Source organism: Oncorhynchus nerka, linkage group LG18 (genome assembly GCF_034236695.1).
Source record: "Oncorhynchus nerka isolate Pitt River linkage group LG18, Oner_Uvic_2.0, whole genome shotgun sequence".
NCBI classification, from domain to species: Eukaryota; Metazoa; Chordata; class Actinopteri; order Salmoniformes; family Salmonidae; genus Oncorhynchus; species Oncorhynchus nerka.
In genome coordinates, this window is record NC_088413.1 from 83143688 (window position 1) to 83168739 (window position 25052).

At 44.9% G+C, this 25052-nt stretch overlaps 1 protein-coding gene across 4 annotated transcripts in view; it reads left to right on the plus strand.

Moving 5' to 3' along the window:
• Nucleotides 1–11655: 11655 nt before the first annotated feature.
• Nucleotides 11656–25052, plus strand: part of wdr32 (WD repeat domain 32) — a 46811-nt gene continuing 33414 nt past the window's right edge. For 3 of the 4 annotated variants that reach the window (XM_065004427.1, XM_065004428.1, XM_065004429.1), the window contains exons 1-5: nucleotides 11656–12414; nucleotides 12703–12816; nucleotides 19938–20135; nucleotides 21184–21386; nucleotides 21572–21652. In XM_065004427.1, coding sequence (XP_064860499.1) covers nucleotides 11936–12414; nucleotides 12703–12816; nucleotides 19938–20135; nucleotides 21184–21386; nucleotides 21572–21652 — 1075 coding nt within the window. In that variant the 5' untranslated portion in view covers nucleotides 11656–11935. The remainder of the gene's footprint in view (nucleotides 12415–12702; nucleotides 12817–19937; nucleotides 20136–21183; nucleotides 21387–21571; nucleotides 21653–25052) is intronic. The other variant, XM_065004430.1, reaches the window with a different exon arrangement.

Genomic DNA, 25052 nt, shown 5'->3' on the forward strand with positions numbered 1-25052 from the left:
TGAGTGTTTTCAGGGGTTTAGTTTGGTTGGTTTGTGTAATGTTGAGTGTTTTCAGGGGTTTAGTTTGGTTGGTTTGTGTAATGTTGAGTGTTTTCAGGGGTTTAGTTTGGTTGGTTTGTGTAATGTTGAGTGTTTTCAGGGGTTTAGTTTGGTTGGTTTGTGTAATGTTGAGTGTTTTCAGGGTTTAGTTTGGTTGGTTAGTGTAATGTTGAGTGTTTTCAGGGGTTTAGTTTGGTTGGTTTGTGTAATGTTGAGTGTTTTCAGGGTTTAGTTTGGTTGGTTTGTGTAATGTTGAGTGTTTTCAGGGGTTTAGTTTGGTTGGTTAGTGTAATGTTGAGTGTTTTCAGGGGTTTAGTTTGGTTGGTTTGTGTAATGTTGAGTGTTTTCAGGGGTTTAGTTTGGTTGGTTTGTGTAATGTGTGTCATCAGAGGTGCTTTGAGGTATGGCGTGGGAATTGGGTCCTGATTCTGTTCCTCAATCTCTTCAACCCCTCAACATGCCATCTTCCTCTCTACACAAACAGTCATCCTTCAAAACAAACAATTACTGTGGGACTTACTGTGGGACTTACTGTGGGACTTACTTACTGTGGGACTTACTGTGGGACATACTTACTGTGGGACTTACTGTGGGACTTACTTACTGTGGGACTTACTGTGGGACTTACTGTGGGACTTACTTACTGTGGGACTTACTTACTGTGGGACTTACTGTGGGACTTACTTACTGTGGGACTTACTTACTGTGGGACTTACTGTGGGACTTACTGTGGGACTTACTGTGGGACTTACTTACTGTGGGACTTACTGTGGGACTTACTGTGGGACTTACTTACTGTGGGACTTACTTACTGTGGGACTTACTTACTGTAGGACTTACTTACTGTGGGACTTACTGTGGGACTTACTGTGGGACTTACTTACTGTGGGACTTACTTACTGTAGGACTTACTTACTGTGGGACTTACTGTGGGACTTACTTACTGTGGGACTTACTGTGGGACTTACTGTGGGACTTACTTACTGTGGGACTTACTGTGGGACTTACTTACTGTGGGACTTACTGTGGGACTTACTGTGGGACTTACTTACTGTGGACTTACTTACTGTGGGACTTACTGTGGGACTTACTGTGGGACTTACTTACTGTGGGACTTACTTACTGTGGGACTTACTTACTGTGGGACTTACTGTGGGACTTACTGTGGACTTACTTACTGTGGACTTACTTACTGTGGACTTACTTACTGTGGGACTTACTTACTGTGGGACTTACTGTGGGACTTACTGTGGGACTTACTTACTGTCGGACTTACTGTGGACTGACTTACTGTGGACTGACTTACTGTGGGACTTACTGTGGGACTTACTGTGGGACTTACTTACTGTGGGCCTTACTGTGGGACTTACTTACTGTGGGCCTTACTTACTGTGGGCCTTACTGTGGGACTTACTTACTGTGGGCCTTACTTACTGTGGGCCTTACTTACTGTGGGACTTACTGTGGGACTTACTGTGGGACTTACTGTGGACTTACTTACTGTGGACTTACTTACTGTGGACTTACTTGCTGTGGGACTTACTGTGGACTTACTTACTGTGGGACTTACTTACTGTGGGACTTACTTACTGTGGGACTTACTTACTGTGGGACTTACTGTGGGACTTACTGTGGAACTTACTTACTGTGGGACTTACTGTGGGACTTACTTACTGTGGGACTTACTGTGGGACTTACTGTGGGACTTACTTACTGTGGGACTTACTGTGGGACTTACTTACTGTGGGACTTACTTACTGTGGGCCTTACTTACTGTGGGCTATCCTCCCTGCTCTATTTAAACAAACACCCACATTCTGGATGCCTTCCACACTAGATTCACAGCAATACCCAATAATTACTAGTAAGTACAATCCCACTCATTCATATGAGTTAAATAAAGGTAAAATCAAATAAACTAACAAACAGGGATTGCTTTGAATTGTTTTCACGTCTGTCTCAACAATGAGTACAAATTATCTACCCTCATCATACACACCTGTTCATGTATAGGAACACAGTGAACTGACACTAGAAAATATAATAGAACCGTCACTAGAACACATTCTAGAACCATCACTAGAACACATTATAGAACCGTCACTAGAAAATATTATAGAACCGTCACTAGAACACATTATAGAACCGACACTAGAAAATATAATAGAACCGTCACTAGAACACATTATAGAACCGTCACTAGAACCATCACTAGAACACATTCTAGAACCGTCAGTAGAACACATTCTAGAACTGTCAGTAGAACACATTCTAGAACTGTCAGTAGAACACATTCTAGAATCGTCAGTAGAACACATCCTAGAACCGTCATTAGAAAATATTCTAGAACACACACCGTTAGGTCTCTGTGTTCTTCAGCTTTCCATCACTGCAAAACCGAATCTCAGAATGGCAATCTCAGACCACAACACGTCACACTATCCTTCAACAAACGTTACAATATCAGGGAGCATCAACAGTCAACCCCAGAAAATTCAGATAGAACCACTTTAAAAAAAATACTATTGCAAACATCATAAAAATGTGTAATTATCACTCAACAACTGACATGTGGAAATACTCTTAAAATGAAAAACTCCTTAAAACACAAGTAATTTACACTCCATTGTACTGAAATATGTCCCAGAAAAATGGACCATGCCTTGACACCTTAGAGAGGTTTCAAATCTTAATTTATCTACTCTGTGACTGGCTAGCCTAGTCTGGTGAATAAGCAAATCACGGTTGAAAGCAAAGAGGTTATATTACTAAAATAAACCAAGAGGTTAAATTACTAAAATAAACCAAGAGGTTATATTACTAAAATAAACCAAGAGGTTATATTACTAAAATAAACCAAGAGGTTAAATTACTAAAATAAACCAAGAGGTTAAATTACTAAAATAAACCAAGAGGTTAAATTACTAAAATAAACCAAGAGGTTATATTACTAAAATAAACCAAGAGGTTATATTACTAAAATAAACCAAGAGGTTAAATTACTAAAATAAACCAAGAGGTTAAATTACTAAAATAAACCAAGAGGTTATATTACTAAAATAAACCAAGAGGTTAAATTACTAAAATAAACCAAGAGGTTATATTACTAAAATAAACCAAGAGGTTATATTACTAAAATAAACCAAGAGGTTATATTACTAAAATAAACCAAGAGGTTATATGACTAAAATAAACCAAGAGGTTATATTACTAAAATAAACCAAGAGGTTATATGACTAAAATAAACCAAGAGGTTATATGACAAGACGAAACCAAGAGGTTAAATGACAAAAATAAACCAAGAGGTTAAATTACTAAAATAAACCAAGAGGTTATATCACTAAAATAAACCAAGAGGTTATATGACAAGACGAAACCAAGAGGTTAAATGACAAAAATAAACCAAGTGGTTAAATTACTAAAATAAACCAAGAGGTTAAATTACTAAAATAAACCAAGAGGTTAAATTACTAAAAGAGGTTACATGACAAGATGAAACCAAGAGGTCACATGACAAGAAGAAACCAAGAGGTCACATGACAAGAAGAAACCAAGAGGTCACATGACAAGAAGAAACCAAGAGGTGAAATGACAAGAAGAAACCAAGAGGTTAAATGACTAAAATAAACCAAGAGGTTACATGACAAAACGAAACCAAAAGGTTAAATTACTATAATAAACCAAGAGGTTACATGACAAGAAGAAACCAAGAGGTTAAATTACTAAAATAAACCAAGAGGTTACATGACAAGAAGAAACCAAAAGGTTAAATGACAAAAACAAATCAAGAAAGTAAGAGGAGATGCTCAACATCGTTATTCTCTGATATGGATGATCACCTTAGCCTGGATACCAGTCTGTTTGTGCTATCATTCCACTCCTGGTCATTGTCAAACATTGACATGTGACACAGAGTACACGAGTGGAATGTTAGTACAAAACAGATCTGGATTTCAGGCTAGGAGTCACCTGGTTACATAGCCTGGTTGAACCAACCTGAATCAACATTCTCAACACTGTTTCAAAGATGCGCTCATCATTCAGACTGGTTTTACCAGGCTATTTTATAGAGTGGGTCCCAGGATGAGGCGCTCTAATATGGGAGTTAAAGAGGTGGTGGAGGAGGGGGTAGGGAAGGTCTGGGGTCAGGGGCGTGGGTCGTTCCACTTGAGACTCCTCCTCAGCATGTGGCAGCACGTGCTAGGGCGCCCCCTGTAGGCTGGGAGACAGAAACACATAGACACACAACAGGTTCCAGTTGTTCATTATAGCACAGAAAGAATGAACATTGAGGCACACAACACAAACACTAGGTCTGTCGATGTACAGTGCATTCAGAAAGTATTCAGACCCCTTGTCTTTTACCCCATTTTGTTACGTTACAGCCATATTCTACAATGCATTAAATCGGTTTTTCGCCCTCATCAATCTACACACAATACCCCATATTGACAAAGCAAAAATATGTTTTTTGAATTTCTGCCAATTTATATAAAAAAATATTTAAAAAAACATAAACATAAGTACTCAGACCCTTTACATAATAATATCACATTTACATAAGTATTCCGGTTCTTTACATAATAATGTCACATTTACATAAGTATTCAGACCCTTTACATAATAATATCACATTTACATAAGTATTCAGGTTCTTTACATAATAATGTCACATTTACATAAGTATTCAGACCCTTTACATAATAATATCACATTTACATAAGTATTCAGACATTTTACTCAGTACTTTGTTGACGCACCTTTGGCAGCGATTACAGCCTCGAGTATTCTTGGGCATGACGCTACAAGCTTGGCACACCTGTATTTGGGGAGTTGCTCCCATTCTTCTCTGCAGATCCTCTCAAGCTCTGTCAGGTTGGATGGGGAGCGTTGATGCACAGCTATTTTCAGGTTTCTCCAGAGATGTTTGATCGGGTTCAAGTCCGAGCTCTGGCTGGGCCTCTCAAGGACTTTCAGAGACTTGTCCCGAAGCCACTCCTGTTGTGTCTTGGCTGTGTGCTTAGGGTCATTGTCCTGTTGGAAGGTGAACCTTCATCCCAGTCTGAGGTCCTGAGCGCTCTGGAGCAGGTTTCATCAAGGATCTCTGTGTACTTTTCTCTGTTCATCTTTCCCTCGATCCTGACTAGTCTCCCAGTCCCTGCCGCTGATAAACATCCCCACAGCATGATGCTGCCACCACCATGCTTCACCGTAGGGATGGTGCCAGGTTTCCTCCAGACGTGACCCTTGGCATTCAGGCCAAATAGTTCAAACTTGGCTTTATCAGACCAGAGAATCTTGTTTCTCATGGTCTGAGTCCTTTAGGTGCCTTTTGGTAAACTCCAAGCAGGCTGTCATTTTACTGAGTGGCTTCCGTCTGGCCACTCTATCATAAAGGCCTGATTGATGGAGTGCTGCAAAGATGGTTGTCCTTCTGGAAGGTTCTCCCATCTCCACAGAGGAACTCTGGAGCTCTGCCAGAGTGACCATTGGGTTCTTGGTCACCTGTCTGTCACGATCGTTATAATGAGTGGACCAAGATGCAGCGTGGTATGGTTCCATCCTCTTTATTTTGAAGTGAAACTCAAAGAAAACAATAAACGAAACGTGAAGCTGCTATAGTGCTCACAGGCAACTATACATAGTCAAGATCCCACAAAGCACAAAGGGGAAATGGCTGCCTAAATAGGATTCCAATCAGAGACAACGATAAACAGCTGCCTCTGATTGGGAACCATACCTGGCCAACATAGAAACATAATCCCCTAGATGACCCACCCTAGTCACACCACGACCTAACCAACATAGAGAATAAAAACCTCTCTATGGTCAGGGCGTGACACTGACCAAGACCCTTCTCCCCCAATTGTTCAGTTTGGCAGGGCAGCCAGCTCTAGGAAGAGTCTTGGTGGTTCCAAACTTATTCCATTGAAGAATGATGGAGGCCACTATGCTCTTGGGGACATCCCATTTTGCAGAAGTGTTTTGGTACCCTTCCCCAGATCTGTGCTTCGACACAATCCTGTCTTGGAGCTCTACGGACAATTCCTTCGACCTCATGGCTTTGTTTTTGCTCTGACATGCACTGTAAACTGTGGGACCTTTATATAGACAGGTGTATGTCTGTCCAAATCATGTCCAATCAATTTAATTTACCACAGTTGGACTCCAATCAAGTTGTAGAAACATCTCAAGGATCATCAATCGAAACAGGATGCACCTGAGCGCAGTTTAGAGTCTCGTAGCAAAGGGTCTGAAGACTTATGTAAATATGTTCTGCTGAAGGTGCTCCAACACTCCAAAGACTAGAGAACAGCCATGCCACTGGAGGGAAAGAGAAAAACAGAGGGAGGGAGTTAAGATCAGAGAACAGCCATGCCACTGGAGGGAAAGAGGAAACAGAGGGAGGGTGTTAAGATCAGAGAACAGCCATGCCACTGGAGGGAAAGAGGAAACAGAGGGAGGGTGTTAAGATCAGAGAACAGCCATGCCATTGGAGGGAAAGAGAAAACAGAGGGAGGGAGTTAAGATCAGAGAACAGCCATGCCATTGGAGGGAAAGAGAAAACAGAGGGAGGGAGTTAAGATCAGAGAACAGCCATGCCACTGGAGGGAAAGAGGAAACAGAGGGAGGGTGTTAAGATCAGAGAACAGCCATGCCACTGGAGGGAAAGAGGAAACAGAGGGAGGGTGTTAAGATCAGAGAACAGCCATGCCACTGGAGGGAAAGAGGAAACAGAGGGAGGGAGTTAAGATCAGAGAACAGCCATGCCACTGGAGGGAAAGAGAAAACAGAGGGAGGGAGTTAAGATCAGAGAACAGCCATGCCACTGGAGGGAAAGAGGAAACAGAGGGAGGGTGTTAAGATCAGAGAACAGCCATGCCACTGGAGGGAAGAGGAAACAGAGGGGGGGGGGTTAAGATCAGAGAACAGCCATGCCACTGGAGGGAAAGAGGAAACAGAGGGAGGGTGTTAAGATCAGAGAACAGCCATGCCACTGGAGGGAAAGAGAAAACAGAGGGAGGGAGTTAAGATCAGAGAACAGCCATGCCACTGGAGGGAAAGAGGAAACAGAGGGAGGGAGTTAAGATCAGAGAACAGCCATGCCACTGGAGGGAAAGAGAAAACAGAGGGAGGGAGTTAAGATCAGAGAACAGCCATGCCACTGGAGGGAAAGAAGAAACAGAGGGAGGGTGTTAAGATCAGAGAACAGCCATGCCACTGGAGGGAAGAGGAAACAGAGGGGGTTGTTAAGATCAGAGAACAGCCATGCCACTGGAGGGAAGAGAAAACAGAGGGAGGGTGTTAAGATCAGAGAACAGCCATGCCACTGGAGGGAAAGAGGAAACAGAGGGAGGGTGTTAAGATCAGAGAACAGCCATGCCACTGGAGGGAAAGAGGAAACAGAGGGAGGGTGTTAAGATCAGAGAACAGCCATGCCACTGGAGGGAAAGAGGAAACAGAGGGAGACATAAGATACAGAACACACACAAACTGAACACACACAAACTGAACACGCACAAACTGAACACGCACAAACTGAACACGCACAAACTGAACACACAAAATGAACACACACAAACTGAACACACACTCCCTTCAGAAAGTGATAGATAATAAATACTAAATCTACTGACCTAAGTTTTCATACATCTCAAGAGTTGCGGCGTGGTGAGGGTCAATTACTTGAATTGCTCAAATTGCGTTTCTACTGCCTCCAGAATATAGAAATGGACTGTGACTGTGCAGATAGTCTCTAGATAGCTCGAAATTGTATAAAGTCCTTTGACTACAACTAACTTGCTAGCAAGATGTTGAAGAAAGAATTTAATTCCCCCTCACCACGCTGTAACTAATGTTACTCCATGCTCCCGATGCCAGCTAACCCAAGGCCCAGCAGGGTGCCACCTGGCATGATGGTAAAGGACCAAAGCCCACACCCTCCCGTGGAATCCCATGCAATTGGCCACACGGTGGCGCTATAACGTAGAATCGAAGATGCAAACTTTGAAAGGTCACTGTGTGACCTAGAGTCATGAAATTTGGTACATATTTCCCTCTTTTCACAACAAACCTAAAGAACCCATAAGTTCCGCCATGATGGACTTTCCAACGTTATTGCAGTTTTTAATCATTTTTAGTTGGTAGGATATACGTGCTTTCAGTCCAACCCATTTATTTTCCAGCGAATGACGGAAGGCAAAGGCAGATTAGCCACTCATCGCCTGATTCTCACAAGGCACCCTGATCTTTTTCCGTAAAATCTCAGTTTCCTTCTCCAGCTAATGACAGAGATCTGGGCCTGGCCGGGTGTCTGTCGTATCTCCCTCTCGTCCGACTCATTGATGAAAAATTCTTTGTCTAATCTGAAAGAGAAGCTCTTTTCGGTCACAAGAGACGGTAGCAGCAACATTATGTACAAAACAAGTTAAGAACAACGCAAAAAAATATATTAAAAAATAGCGTGATTGGTTAAGAGCCGATGAGACGGCGGCCTTCCCCTCCGGCGCCATCATTACACATGATATATATGCATTTATGTGACAGACCATGCACATGTGAATGTTTGTTGGTCAGTTGCAGCCATTTTTTGTTTGACGTACTAAACAGGATTATAGTGTGTTTACAGACCTTTGTCCATAGATTTCATATAACAAGTTTCGTGAAGATTGGTCATTCAGCACAAGAGGAGTTTCAAGTGTTTTTCCACAAAATTATAAACACCTCTCCCTCTCCCTCGCTCTCCATTTGGTAAAATTATAAACACCTCTCCCTCGCTCTCCATTTGGTAAAATTATAAACACCTCTCCCTCGCTCTCCATTTGGTAAAATTATAAACACCTCTCCCTCTCCCTCCATTTGGTAAAATTATAAACACCTCTCCCTCGCTCTCCATTTGGTAAAATTATAAACACCTCTCCCTCGCTCTCCATTTGGTAAAATTATAAACACCTCTCCCTCGCTCTCCATTTGGTAAAATTATAAACACCTCTCCCTCTCCCTCGCTCTCCATTTGGTAAAATTATAAACACCTCTCCCTCGCTCTCCATTTGGTAAAATTATAAACACCTCTCCCCTCCGCTCTCCATTTGGTAAAATTATAAACACCTCCTCCTCTCTCCCTCCATTTGGTAAAATTATAAACACCTCTCCCTCTCCCTCGCTCTCTATTTGGTAAAATTATAAACACCTCTCCCTCGCTCTCCATTTGGTAAAATTATAAACACCTCTCCCTCGCTCTCCATTTGGTAAAATTATAAACACCTCTCCCTCTCCCTCCATTTGGTAAAATTATAAACACCTCTCCCTCTCCCTCGCTCTCTATTTGGTAAAATTATAAACACCTCTCCCTCGCTCTCCATTTGGTAAAATTATAAACACCTCTCCCTCTCCCTCCATTTGGTAAAATTATAAACACCTCTCCCTCTCCCTCGCTCTCTATTTGGTAAAATTATAAACACCTCTCCCTCGCTCTCCATTTGGTAAAATTATAAACACCTCTCCCTCTCCATTTGGTAAAATTATAAACACCTCTCCTCGCCTCCATTTGGTAAAATTATAAACACCTCTCCTCGCTCTCCATTTGGTAAAATTATAAACACCTCTCCTCGCTCTCCATTTGGTAAAATTATAAACCTCTCCCCTCCATTTGGTAAAATTATAAACACCTCTCCCTCGCTCTCCATTTGGTAAAATTATAAACACCTCTCCCTCGCTCTCCATTTGGTAAAATTATAAACACCTCTCCCTCGCCCTCGCTCTCCATTTGGTAAAATTATAAACACCTCTCCCTCGCCCTCCATTTGGTAAAATTATAAACACCTCTCCCTCGCCCTCGCTCTCTATTTGGTAAAATTATAAACACCTCTCCCTTGCTCTCCATTTGGTAAAATTATAAACATCTCTCCCTCTCCCTCGCTCTCCATTTGGTAAAATTATAAACACCTCTCCCTCGCTCTCCATTTGGTAAATCTGATCATAACTCTATCCTCCTGATTCCTGCTTACAAGCAAAAATTAAAGCAGGAAGCTTGAACTTGTTATCAGTATAAAAGACACCTGTCCACAACCTCAAACAATCACACTCCAAATTCCACTATGGCCAAGACCAAAGAGCTGTCAAAGGACACCAGAAACAAAATTGTAGACCTGCACCAGGCTGGGAAGACTGAATCTGCAATAGGTAAGTAGCTTGGTTTGAAGAAATCAACTGTGGGAGCAATTATTAGGAAATGTGTCTGTGCCAATGTTTGTGCCTCCCCCTGTCTATGACCTGCTGCCTGCCCCTGGACCCAGCTACCTGCCTCCTCCTGTGTATGACCTTCTGCCTGCCCCTGGACCCAGCTACCTGCCTCCTCCTGTGTATGCCCTTCTGCCTGCTCCTGGGCCCAGCTACCTGCCTCCTCCTGTGTATGCCCTTCTGCCTGCCCCTGGACCCAGCTACCTGCCTCCTCCTGTGTATGACCTTCTGCCTGCCCCTGGGCCCAGCTACCTGCCTCCTCCTGTGTATGACCTTCTGCCTGCCCCTGGACCCAGCTACCTGCCCCTGGACCCAGCTACCTGCCCCTGGACCCAGCTATCTGCCCCTGGACCCAGCTACCTGCCTCCTCCTGTGTGTGACCTTCTGCCTGCCCCTGGACCCAGCTACCTGCCTCCTCCTGTGTATGACCTTCTGCCTGCCCTTGGACCCAGCTCCCTGCCCCTGGACCCAGCTACCTGCCTCCTCCTGGTGGGACCTTCTGCCTGCCCCTGGACCCAGCTACCTGCCCCTGGACCCAGCTACCTGCCCCTGGACCCAGCTACCTGCCTCCTCCTGTGTATGACCTTCTGCCTGCCCCTGGACCCAGCTACCTGCCCCTACTCTCGCTCTCAGGGTCATTTTACCCTGCCTTCATGTACATATATACCTCAAATACCTTATTATTATCTATCCTGATGTCTAGTTACTTTACCCTGCCTTCATGTACATATCTACCTCAAATACCTTATTATTATCTATCCTGATGTCACTTTACCTTCATGTACATATCTACCTCAATACCTTATTATTATCTATCCTGATGTCACTTTACCTTCATGTACATATCTACCTCAATACCTTATTATTATCTATCCTGATGTCACTTTACCTTCATGTACATATCTACCTCAATACCTTATTATTATCTATCCTGATGTCTAGTCACTTTACCCTGCCTTCGTGTACATATTTACCTCAAATATCTCGTACCTCAAATATTGGTAGGCCGTCATTGTAAATAAGAATTTGTTCTTAACTGACTTGCCAAGTTAAATAAAGGTAAAATACAAATAAAGAAATAAATACAACATTTGACCTGGTAATAGCATTGATATTGTGATCCCGGTATAAAGCTCCATTCTTGTGTTACTTTTTAAAATGTGTAATATATTTTTAAAATTCTGCATCGTTGGGAAGAACTCTTAAAGTAGCATGTGACGGTTAACTCTACACTCGTTATATTCGGCGCTTGTGACTAACCTAATTTGATTTAGAGTTTTGTTTATGAAACTGTTTTATGAAATGAAAGTATAACTATGTCCACTAGGTGGAGGTATCCAATTTATTATCTTCGTTTTGACCACTGAAATTCCGCGGAAGAAGAAGAAGGAAGCTGAACTCCGTCACAGCACTTGGTTTATTTTGCTCCAGTGTTGTGTGGTTAGCTACATCAAATAGCCATTCCGTCTCTTGTCTAGTTTCGTCAAATTCCACCCACGGTTTTTTTTGTTGGGGGGGGTGGGGGGTGGGGATTGTCTTAACGGAGTAGAGGTAAGGTGTATTCGAGATACAATAATTGCACAATTCGTTGTTGAACCGAGACACTATCTGTGAAACAAGGGGCCTGCACAGGCACCCGTTGGCGATAACAGCCACAATGAGCTCGGAGCAGCAGAGCGACAGCGTGGACCCGGACGAGTCGCAGGACACGTCCAGCAGCCGGGTGTCGGACAAGGAACAGGACCCGCAGACAGATGATTCCGCCGATGAAGGCAAGACACCGGCGCGTCCTCCGCAGAGCAGCCGAGAGGAGAGTAGTCTTCACCCGAGAAGCTCCAGGGCGGATTCTGCAGCCGCGCAGGACAATCCCCGGTGTCAGCCGAATGTACAAGGCGCCTCGGGGCAAGGGAGGGGTACCTCTATGGCTGGCCCTGGTTCGGTTGAGACTAGCTCCAACAGCCTGTTCTCCATGCTACAGAGCAGGACTATAAGGAGAGGGCTGTTCGTGGATCCATCTAGAGATAACTTTAGGACAATGACGAACTTGTATTCTTCCATGAGTCCGGCTGCAGACTCGGTCAATCTCAGTACCCAAACTCATGGCGCAGTGTTCAATTTGGAATACTCCCCCGACGGGTAAGGACAGGATGAAAATGGATGTTACGTGTTTGTCCATTCTTAGACCGAAGTTTTATCCATATTTGTGCAAAATGGTAATAGGAAAGCTAAAGTTGTATGATCAGGTGTCACGATCCACAGACAGCCATTTTACATTACACAAGTTGACCTAGGCGAGGTATTTTGGTATTGAATTAGGATCCCCATTAGTTGTTGCAAAAGCAGCAGCTACTCTTCCTGGGGTCCACACGAAACATAATACAGACGGGGCCTGTCGTTGTGACCTTATATCTCACCACTCCCCAGGTCTGTCCTGACAGTGGCCTGTGAACAGACGGAGGTTCTCCTGTTCGATCCCATCTCTTCCAAGCACATCAAGACCCTGGTGGAGGCTCATGAAGACTGTGTCAATAACATCAGGTACCATAGATGTGTTCTCTGCCCCAGTATCTGGGCGTTTAGAGATGTCGACGATGAGTATGTCGTGTCTCCTCTCAAACACCCTGGGAAACTCCCATTAGACAGCTCTGCAAGCTTTACGTCAAAATATGTTAGTTATTTACCAAATATAGAGTTTCGCTGAGCAACTACGATCATTTATGATGTCCTTCCAAAGAATGGCTAAGTAAAAATGTACAAGCATACAAAAATGTGCCTATTCAGCACAACAGCAATCAATCATTACTGCCAGGCAGAGGTCAGAAGTCAGACATGTTTGACATAACACTTGCAGATCTGTCTAATGGGAGTCTAATGGGAGTCTAATGGGAGTCTAATGGGAGTCTAATGGGAGTCTAATGGGAGTCTACTGGGAGTCTAATGGGAGTCTGAATGGGAGTCTACTGGGAGTCTGAATGGGAGTCTAATGGGAGTCTACTGGGAGTCTAATGGGAGTCTACTGGGAGTCTAATGGGAGTCTGAATGGGAGTCTAATGGGAGTCTGAATGGGAGTCTACTGGGAGTCTAATGGGAGTCTAATGGGAGTCTAATGGGAGTCTGAATGGGAGTCTACTGGGAGTCTACATGGGAGTCTGAATGGGAGTCGAATGGGAGTCTGAATGGGAGTCTAATGGGAGTCTGAATGGGAGTCTGAATGGGAGTCTGAATGGGAGTCTAATGGGAGTCTAATGGGAGTCTAATGGGAGTCTACTGGGAGTCTAATGGGAGTCTAATGGGAGTCTGAATGGGAGTCTACTGGGAGTCTACTGGGAGTCTGAATGGGAGTCTACTGGGAGTCTGAATGGGAGTCTACTGGGAGTCTACTGGGAGTCTACTGGGAGTCTAATGGGAGTCTAATGGGAGTCTGAATGGGAGTCTACATGGGAGTCTGAATGGGAGTCGAATGGGAGTCTGAATGGGAGTCTGAATGGGAGTCTGAATGGGAGTCTGAATGGGAGTCTGAATGGGAGTCTGAATGGGAGTCTGAATGGGAGTCTAATGGGAGTCTAATGGGAGTCTAATGGGAGTCTGAATGGGAGTCTGAATGGGAGTCTAATGGGAGTCTAATGGGAGTCTAATGGGAGTCTAATGGGAGTCTACTGGGAGTCTGAATGGGAGTCTGAATGGGAGTCTACTGGGAGTCTAATGGGAGTCTAATGGGAGTCTGAATGGGAGTCTACTGGGAGTCTACATGGGAGTCTGAATGGGAGTCTGAATGGGAGTCGAATGGGAGTCTGAATGGGAGTCTGAATGGGAGTCTGAATGGGAGTCTGAATGGGAGTCTGAATGGGAGTCTGAATGGGAGTCTGAATGGGAGTCTACTGGGAGTCTACTGGGAGTCTACTGGGAGTATGAATGGGAGTCTGAATGGGAGTCTGAATGGGAGTCTAATGGGAGTCTGAATGGGAGTCTGAATGGGAGTCTGAATGGGAGTCTACTGGGAGTCTGAATGGGAGTCTGAATGGGAGTCTGAATGGGAGTCTGAATGGGAGTCTGAATGGGTCTTTAATGGAGGCACCTCATACTCATCGACAACGTCTCTTAACGCCCAGATACTGGTGTTCTCTATCCCAGCCTTTCTCAAACCTTTCCTCAGGTACATCCAGACGTTCCATGAACTCTTCCAGAGTTATCACACCACATTCAACTTGTCAACTAGTTATCAAGCCCTTGTCAACTAGTTATCAAGCCCTTGTCAACTAGTTATCAAGCCCTTGTCTACTAGTTATCCAGCCCTTGTCAACTAGTTATCCAGCCCTTGTCTACTAGTTATCAAGCCCTTGTCTACTAGTTATCCAGCCCTTGTCTACTAGTTATCCAGCCCTTGTCTACTAGTTATCCAGCCCTTGTCTACTAGTTATCCAGCCCTTGTCTACTAGTTATCCAGCCCTTGTCTACTAGTTATCCAGCCCTTGTCGACTAGTTATCAAGCCCTTGTCGACTAGTTCAGGGCTACAAAACGATTGCGAAAATGAATGTGGGTCCCCAAGGAAAGGTTTGTAATTGTTCCGTCCGTCCATCTCATCAGGTATGCTAGCTGGGTGTCCCTCATCTCTGGTCCAAGGCTTTTCCATGTGACTAACTGATGCTGAGTCTTGAGCAGGACACAAACTCCCTGGACCAGAGATACTGCTAGCTGTTCCCAACCCGCCTCCTGTCTGTCTGTCTTCCTGTCTGTCTGTCTTCCTGTCTTCCTGTCTGTCTGTCTTCCTGTCTGTCTGTCTTCCTGTCTGTTTGTCTTCCTGTCTGTTTGTCTTCCTGTCTGTTTGTCTTCCTGTCTGTCTGTCTTCCTGTCTGTCTGTCTTCCTGTCTGTCTGTCTTCCTGTCTGTTTGTCTTCCTGTCTGTTTGTCTTCCTGTCTGTCTTCCTGTCTGTCTGTCTTCTGTCTGTCTTCCTGTCTGTCTTGTCTTCCTGTCTGTCTGTCTGTCTTCCTGTCTGTCTGTCTGTCTTCCTGTCTGTCTGTCTTCCTGTCTGTCTGTCTTCCTGTCTGTCTGTTGGTCTATTTGCCTGTTGGTCTATTTGCCTTCCTGTCTGTCCTGTAAGTAGTCTCCTTAGGTCTGCTCCAGCTCTGATACATGGCTATATATCTATATCTAGACTGCTATGGCATCCTGAGGTGGATTTATTTATTTATTTTTCTTCCTCCACCTTTATTTAACCAGGTAGACCAGATCACCTTTATTTAACCAGGTAGACCAGATCACCTTTATTTAACCAGGTAGACCAGATCACCTTTATTTAACCAGGTAGACCAGATCACCTTTATTTAACCAGGTAGACCAGATCACCTTTATTTAACCAGGTAGACCAGATCACCTTTATTTAACCAGGTAGACCAGATCACCTTTATTTAACCAGGTAGACCAGATCACCTTTATTTAACCAGGTAGACCAGATCACCTTTATTTAACCAGGTAGACCAGATCACCTTTATTTAACCAGGTAGACCAGATCACCTTTATTTAACCAGGTAGACCAGATCACCTTTATTTAACCAGGTAGACCAGATCACCTTTATTTAACCAGGTAGACCAGATCACCTTTATTTAACCAGGTAGACCAGATCACCTTTATTTAACCAGGTAGACCAGATCACCTTTATTTAACCAGGTAGACCAGATCACCTTTATTTAACCAGGTAGACGCCAGATCACCTTTATTTAACCAGGTAGACCAGATCACCTTTATTTAACCAGGTAGACCAGATCACCTTTATTTAACCAGGTAGACCAGATCACCTTTATTTAACCAGGTAGACCAGATCACCTTTATTTAACCAGGTAGACCAGATCACCTTTATTTAACCAGGTAGACCCAGATCACCTTTATTTAACCAGGTAGACCAGATCACCTTTATTTAACCAGGTAGACCAGATCACCTTTATTTAACCAGGTAGACCAGATCACCTTTATTTAACCAGGTAGACCAGATCACCTTTATTTAACCAGGTAGACCAGATCACCTTTATTTAACCATCACCTTTATTTAACCAGGTAGACCAGATCACCTTTATTTCACCTTTATTTAACCAGGTAGACCAGATCACCTTTATTTAACCAGATCACCTTTATTTAACCAGGTAGACCAGGTCACCTTTATTTAACCAGGTAGACCAGATCACCTTTATTTAACCAGGTAGACGCCAGATCACCTTTATTTAACCAGGTAGACGCCAGATCACCTTTATTTAACCAGGTAGACGCCAGATCACCTTTATTTAACCAGGTAGACGCCAGATCACCTTTATTTAACCAGGTAGACGCCAGATCACCTTTATTCAACCAGGTAGACGCCAGATCACCTTTATTCAACCAGGTAGACGCCAGATCACCTTTATTCAACCAGGTAGACGCCAGATCACCTTTATTTAACCAGGTAGACGCCAGATCACCTTTATTTAACCAGGTAGACGCCAGATCACCTTTATTTAACCAGGTAGACGCCAGATCACCTTTATTTAACCAGGTAGACGCTAGATCACCTTTATTTAACCAGGTAGGCCAGTTAAAGAACAGGTTCTCATTCACAACTGCGACCCGGCCAAGATAAAGCAAAGCAGTGTGACACAAAGGTGTAAACAAACGTACATTCAATAATACAGTAGAAAGTCTATATACAGTGTGTGCAAATGGTGTGAGGAGGTAAGGCAATAAATAGGCCAATAGTAGCGAAGAAATTACAATTTAGCAAATGAACACTGGAGGGATAGATGGGCAGATGATGATGAGCAAGTAGAAATACTGGTGTGCAAAAGAGCAGAAAGTAAATAAAAACAATATGGGGATGAGGTAGGTAGATTGGGTGGGCTATTTACAGATGGACTATGTACAGCTGCAGCGATCGGTTAGCTGCTCAGATAGCTGATGTTTAAAGTTAGTGAGGGAAATATGTCTCTAACTTAAGTGATTTTTGCAATTCGTTCCAGTCATTGGCAGCAGAGAACTCTAAGGAAAGGCGGCCAAGGGAGGTGTTTGCTTTGGGAATGACCAGTGAAATATTCCTGCTGGAGCGCGTACTACGTGTGGGTGCTGCGGACGGAGCTTTACCTAGCAAAGACTTATAGATGACGTGGAGCCAGTGGGTTTGGTGACGAATATGTAGCGAGGGTCAGCCGACGAGGGCATACAGGTCGCAGTGGTGGGTGGTATATGGGGCTTTGGTGACAAAACGGATGGCACTGTGATAGACTGCATCCAGTTTGCTGAGTGTTGGAGGCTATTTTGTAAATGACATTGCCGAAGTCAAGGGTCGGTAGGATAGTCAGTTTTACGAGGGTGTGTTTGGCAGCATGAGTGAAGGAGGCTTTGTTCCGAAATAGGAAGCCGATTCTAGATACAACTTTGGATTGGAGATGCTTAATATGAGTCTGGAAGGAGAGTTTACAGTCTAGCCAGACACCTAAGTATTTGTAGTTGTCCACATATTCTAAGTCAGAACCGTCCAGAGTAGTGATGCTAGTCGGGCGGGCAGGTGCAGCGATTGGTTGAAGAGCATGCATTTAGTTTTACTAGTGTTTTAAGAGCAGTTGGAGGCCACGGAAGGAGAGTTGTATGGCATTGAAGCTCGTCTGGAGGTTAGTTAACACAGTGTCCAAAGACGGGCCAGAAGTACACAGAATGGGGTCGTCTGCCTAGAGGTGGATCAGAGAATCACCAGCAGCAAGAGCGACCTCATTGATGTATACAGAGAAGAGAGTTGGCCCGAGAATTGAACCCTGTGGCACCCCCATAGACTGCCAGAGGCATGGACAACAGGCCCTCCGATTTGACACACTGAACTCTATCTGAGAAGTAGTTGGTGAACCAGGCGAGGCAGTCATTTGAGAAAGGAGGGCTATTGAGTCTGTCAATCACCGTATTCTTATTGGCAGCGTCGAAAGCCTTGGCCAGGTCAATGAAGACGGCTGCACGTACTGTCTTTTACCGATGGCGGTTATGATATCGTTTAGTACCTTGAGCGTGGCTGAGTTTTTATTTTTTTATTTTACCTTTATTTAACTAGGCAAGTCAGTTAAGAACAAATTCTTATTTTCAATGACTGCCTAGGAACAGTGGGTTAACTGCCTGTTCAGGGGCAGAACGACAGATTTGTACCTTGTCAGCTCAGGGGTTTGAACTTGCAACCTTCCGGTTACTAGTCCAACGCTCTAACCACTAGGCTACCCTGCACCCGTGACCAGCTCGGAAACTGGATTGGAAAGATGAGAAGGTACGGTGGGATTCAAAATGGTCGGAAATCTGTGATCGGTTGGTTAACTTGGCTTTCGAAGACTTTAGAAAGGCAGGGCAGGATGGATATAGGTCTGTAACAGTTTGGGTCTAGAGTGTCACCCCCTTTGAAGAGGGGGATGACCGCAGCAACTTTCCAATCTTTGGGAATCTCGGACGATACGAAAGAGATGTTGAACAGACTAGTAATAGGGGTTGCAACAATGGCGGCGGATACTTTTAGAAAGAGAGGGTCCAGATTGTCTAGCCCAGCTGATTTGTGCGGGTCCAGGTTTTGCAGCTCTTTCAGAACATCTGCTATCTGGATTTGGGTGAAGGAGAAGCTGGGGAGGCTCGGGTAAGTAGCTGTGGGGGGGGTGCGGAGCTGTTGGCCGGAGTTGGGGTAGCCAAGTGGAAAACATGGCCAGCCGTAGAGAAATGCTTTTTGAAATTCTCAATTATAGTGGATTTATTGGTGGTAACAGTGTTACCTAACCTCAGAGCAGTGGGCAGCTGGGAGGAGGTGCTCTTATTCTCCATGGACTTTACAGTGTCCCAGAACTTTTTGGAGTTGGAGCTACAGGATGCAAATGTCTGTTTGAAAAAGCTGGCCTTAGCTTTCCTGACTGACTGTGTATATTGGTTCCTGACTTCCCTGAAAGTTGCATGGCGCGGGGACTATTTGATGCTAATTCAGAATGCCACAGGATGTTTTTGTGCTGGTCAAGGGCAGTCCGGTCTGGAGTGAATCTTGGGCTGTTCATAGTTCTACATTTTTTTTGAATGGGTCATGCTTATTTAAGATGGTGAGGAAAGCACTTTTAAAGAATAACCAGGCATCCTCTACTGATGGGATGAGGTCAAAATCCTTCCAGGATACCCGGGCCAGGTCGATTAGAAAGGCCTGCTTGCAGAAGTGTTTTAGGGAGCGTTTGACCGCGGACCAATAGCGGATACAGGCAATGAGGCAGTGATCGCTGAAAACAGCAGAGGTGGATTTGGAGGGCAAGTTGGTCAGGATAATATCTATGAGGGTTGTACCTGGTAGGTTCCTTGATAATTTGTGTGAGTTTGAGGGCATCTAGCTTAGATTGTAGGACTGCCGGGGTGATAAGCATATCCCAATTTAGGTCACCTAACAGAACAAACTCTGAAGATAGATGGGGAGCAATCAATTCGCATATGTCTCATGGTTCGGTCTTCATGTCTATCTCAATGAATCCAAGCTTGATTCCTCTCTTGCGTCTGTTTCAAAACTCATTAGACGATAAGGTCCGAGGGGAGGGACCCTGGACCTTCTCCTCCAATACGATAGAGAAGGAGGCAAGGAATTAGGAGGCAAGGAATCACCTAAGTACGCTGTTGTTATTATAACGTATGTTCTGCTCTTTACAGGTTTCTGGACGACCGTTTGTTTGCCACATGTTCTGATGACACCACCATAGCTCTGTGGGACCTGAGGAAGCTCAACTCTAAAGTGTGCTCTCTGCACGGTCACGCCAGCTGGGTCAAGAACATAGAGTACGACACCAACACACGACTCCTCGTCACCTCTGGCTTTGACGGAAACGTCATCACCTGGGACACCAACAGGTGTGTGTGTGTGTCAATGCGTATACACGTTTCCACTACAGCATGTTTAATTAGTAAGTTTACTTTCATAATAATGTTTTGATTTCACTTTAGAATAACACAGTGAGGTTGTATTCTGTCTGCGTTGAGCTCAGTGTTATCTGTCAGTGATAGGTCGGTGCTATCGGCGATAGGTCGGTGTTATCGGCGATAGGTCGGTGCTATCGGCGATAGGTCGGTGTTATCGGCGATAGGTCGATGCTATCGGCGATAGGTCGGTGTTATCGGCGATAGGTCGGTGTTATCGGCGATAGGTCGGTGCTATCGGCGATAGGTCGGTGCTATCGGCGATAGGTCGGTGTTATCGGCGATAGGTCGGTGCTATCGGCGATAGGTCGGTGTTATCGGCGATAGGTCGGTGTTATCGGCGATAGGTCGGTGTTATCGGCGATAGGTCGGTGCTATCGGCGATAGGTCGGTGCTATCGGCGATAGGTCGGTGCTATCGGCGATAGGTCGGTGCCATCTGCCGGCGATAGGTCGGTGCCATCTGCCGGCGATAGGCCGGTGTTGTCGGTGATAGGCCGGTGTTATCTGCCGGTGTTGTCGGTGATAGGCCGGTGCTATCTGCCGGTGTTGTCGGTGATAGGCCGGTGTTATCTGCCGGTGTTGTCGGTGATAGGCCGGTGCTATCTGCCGGTGATAGGCCGGTGTTATCTGCCGGTGTTGTCGGTGATAGGCCGGTGTTTGCACAACAGACAGCCTGAGGCTGTGTCCCAAATGGCATGCTATTCTCAATATAGTGTACTACCATAGGTTTCTGGTCAAAAGGAGTGCACTATTTAGGGAATACGGTGGGTTCCATTTAGGATGCAGGCCCGACTCTTCTCTCCCCGTAGGTTTACAGAGGATGGCTGACTCTTCTTCTCTCCCCGTAGGTTTACAGAGGATGGCTGACTCTTCTTCTCTCCTCTACCCGTAGGTTTACAGAGGATGGCTGACTCTTCTTCTCTCCTCCACCTGTAGGTTTACAGAGGATGGCTGACTCTTCTTCTCTCCTCTACCTGTAGGTTTACAGAGGATGGCTGCCCCCACAAGAAGTTTTTCCACACGCGCTACCTGATGAGAATGCGTCTGACTCCAGACTGTTCCAAGATGTTGATCTCCACGTCATCTGGCTACCTGCTGATCCTTCACGACCTGGACCTCACACAGTCTCTGGAGGTGGGCAGCTACCGTATGCTGCGGGCCAGACGCACCCCCCTCAGCTCAGGTGAGACCCCCCTCCCCCCCATCATCACCTCTCACAGCTCTGGTGAGACACCCCCCCCCCATCATCACCTCTCACAGCTCAGGTGAGACCCCCTCCCCCATCATCACCTCTCACAGCTCAGGTGAGGTGCTGAATCCCCCCCCATCATTATCACCTCAGGTGATTTATTGTGAATCTGTCTCTAGATGGCTCAGCGTCTGCGTCGAGGTCAAGTGGATCTCCTCGACAGGGTAACGACTCCAGCAAGATCCACCCTCACAGAGAAGGTCAGTTAGAGGCATGCTGGGCTTACTTCAGACACTGGTCCTATTGTAGAACAACCAATCAGACACTGGTCCTATTGTAGAACAACCAATCAGACACTGGTCCTATTGTAGAACAACCAATCAGACACTGGTCCTATTGTAGAACAACCAATCAGACACTGGTCCTATTGTAGAACAACCAATCAGACACTGGTCCTATTGTAGAACAACCAATCAGACACTGGTCCTATTGTAGAACAACCAATCAGACACTGGTCCTATTGTAGAACAACCAATCAGACACTGGTCCTATTGTAGAACAACCAATCAGACACTGGTCCTATTATAGAACAGCCAATCAGACACTGGTCCTATTGTAGAACAACCAATCAGACACTGGTCCTATTGTAGAACAACCAATCAGACACTGGTCCTATTGTAGAACAACCAATCAGACACTGGTCCTGTTGTAGAACAACCAATCAGACACTGGTCCTGTTGTAGAACAACCAATCAGACACTGGTCCTATTGTAGAACAACCAATCAGACACTGGTCCTATTGTAGAACAACCAATCAGACACGGGTCCTATTGTAGAACAACCAATCAGACACTGGTCCTATTGTAGAACAACCAATCAGACACTGGTCCTATTGTAGAACAACCAATCAGACACTGGTCCTATTGTAGAACAACCAATCAGACACTGGTCCTATTGTAGAACAACCAATCAGACACTGGTCCTATTGTAGAGAACAACCAATCAGACACTGGTCCTATTGTAGAACAGCCAATCAGACACTGGTCCTATTGTAGAACAGCCAATCAGACACTGGTCCTATTGTAGAACAGCCAATCAGACACTGGTCCTATTGTAGAACAACCAATCAGACACTGGTCCTATTGTAGAACAACCAATCAGACACTGGTCCTATTGTAGAACAACCAATCAGACACTGGTCCTATTGTAGAACAACCAATCAGACACTGGTCCTATTGTAGAACAACCAATCAGACACTGGTCCTATTGTAGAACAACCAATCAGACACTGGTCCTGTTGTAGAACAACCAATCAGACACTGGTCCTGTTGTAGAACAACCAATCAGACACTGGTCCTGTTGTAGAACAACCAATCAGACACTGGTCCTATTGTAGAACAACCAATCAGACACTGGTCCTATTGTAGAACAACCAATCAGACACTGGTCCTATTGTAGAACAGCCAATCAGACACTGGTCCTATTGTAGAACAGCCAATCAGACACTGGTCCTATTGTAGAACAGCCAATCAGACACTGGTCCTATTGTAGAACAGCCAATCAGACACTGGTCCTATTGTAGAACAGCCAATCAGACACTGGTCCTATTGTAGAACAGCCAATCAGACACTGGTCCTATTGTAGAACAACCAATCAGACACTGGTCCTATTGTAGAACAACCAATCAGACACTGGTCCTATTGTAGAACAACCAATCAGACACTGGTCCTATTGTAGAACAACCAATCAGACACTGGTCCTATTGTAGAACAACCATTCAGAGGCCGGGTGGTATGGCAGAGGCCGGGTGGTATGGCAGAGGCCGGGTGGTATGGCAGAGGCCGGGTGGTATGGCAACAAAAATGAAACGTCCCTTTTTCAGGACTCTGTCTTTCAAAGATAGTTAGTAAAAATCCAAATACCTTCACAGATCTTCATTGTAAAGGGTTTAACCTCTTAAGTCGACCCTCTACTTTTTTGAACATTCTGTTAAAAATCGCGCAACATTTCAGCGCCCTGCTACTCATGCCAGGAATATAGTATATGCATTTGCTTAGTCTGTGTGGATAGAAAACACTCAGACGTTTATAAAACTGGTTAAATCACTGCTGTGGCTTTACCAGAACGGCATTTACATCGAAAAGCACAGGAAAAACTGATCACTGAAAATGGGAAAATATATCCATGCGCTACTTGAACCCATTGATAAAGGTGAACCACAATTAATTGACTGAGGTTGCAGTACCTACAGCTTCCACACGGTGTCTAGAGTCTTGTCATTTCCCTTCGAGTTTTTTCTTGGTCAAACACATGCAGGGCACCGTATCTCCTATGGTCTAGGACCGGATATTTTCGTTGAGTTTCTAGCCGGACATTTTTCCAGACGGACAGCTAATGATCTTTACATCGCCTTCTGATGAATTTTATCGCTTATTAACGTTTACTAATACCTAAAGTTGCATTACAAACGTATTTCGAAGTGTTTTGTGAAAGTTTATCGTCGACTTCTTTGAGTGTTACATGCTATCAGATAATAGCTTCTCATGCTTTCGCCGAAAAGCATTTTAAAAATCTGACTTGTTGCCTGGATTCACAACGAGTGTAGCTTTAATTCGATACCCTGCATGTGTATTTTAATGAACTTTTGAGTTTTAACTAATACTATTAGCATTTAGCGTAGCGCATTTGCATTTCCAGAGCTCTAGTTGGGACGCAAGCGTCCCGAGTAGAAGCAACAGGTTAAACACTGTTTCCCATGCTTGTTCAATGAACCATAAACATTTAATGAACATGCACCTGTGGAACGGTCGTTAAGACACTAACAGCTTACAGACGGTAGGCAATTAAGGTCACAGGTATGAAAACGTAGGGCACTAAAGAGGCCTTTCTACTGACTCTGAAAAAACACAAAAAGAAAGATGCCCAGGGTCCCTGCTCATCTGTGTGAACGTGCCTTAGGCAAGCTGCAAGGAGGCATGAGGACTGCAGATGTGGCCAGGGCAATAAATTGCAATGTCCGCACTGTGAGACGCCTAAGACAGCGTTACAGGGAGACAGGACGGACAGCTGATCGTCCTCGCAGTGGCAGACCACGTGTGACAACACCTGCACAGGATCGGTACATCCGAACATCACACCTACGGGACAGGTACAGGATGGCAACAACAACTGCCCGAGTTACACCAGGAACACACAATCCCTCCATCAGTGCTCAGACTGTCCGCAATAGGCTGAGAGAGGCTGGACTGAGGGCCAGTTGTAAGGCAGATCCTCACCAGACATCACCGGCAACAACATGGCCACAAACCCACCGTCACTGGACCAGACAGGACTGGCAAAAAGTGCTCTTCACTGACGAGTCACGGTTTTGTCTCACCAGGGGTGATGGTCGGATTTGCATTTATCGTTGAAGGAATGAACGTTACACCGAGGCCTGTACTCTGGAGCGGGATTGATTTGGAGATGGAGGGTGCGTCATGGTCTGGGGCGGTGTGTCACAGCATCATCGGACTGAGCTTGTTGTCCTTCCAGGCAATCTCAACGCTGTGCGTTACAGGGAAGACATCCTCCTCCCTCATGTGGTACCCTTCCTGCAGGCTCATCCTGACATGACCCTCCAGCATGACAATGCCACCAGCCATACAGCTCGTTCTGTGTGTG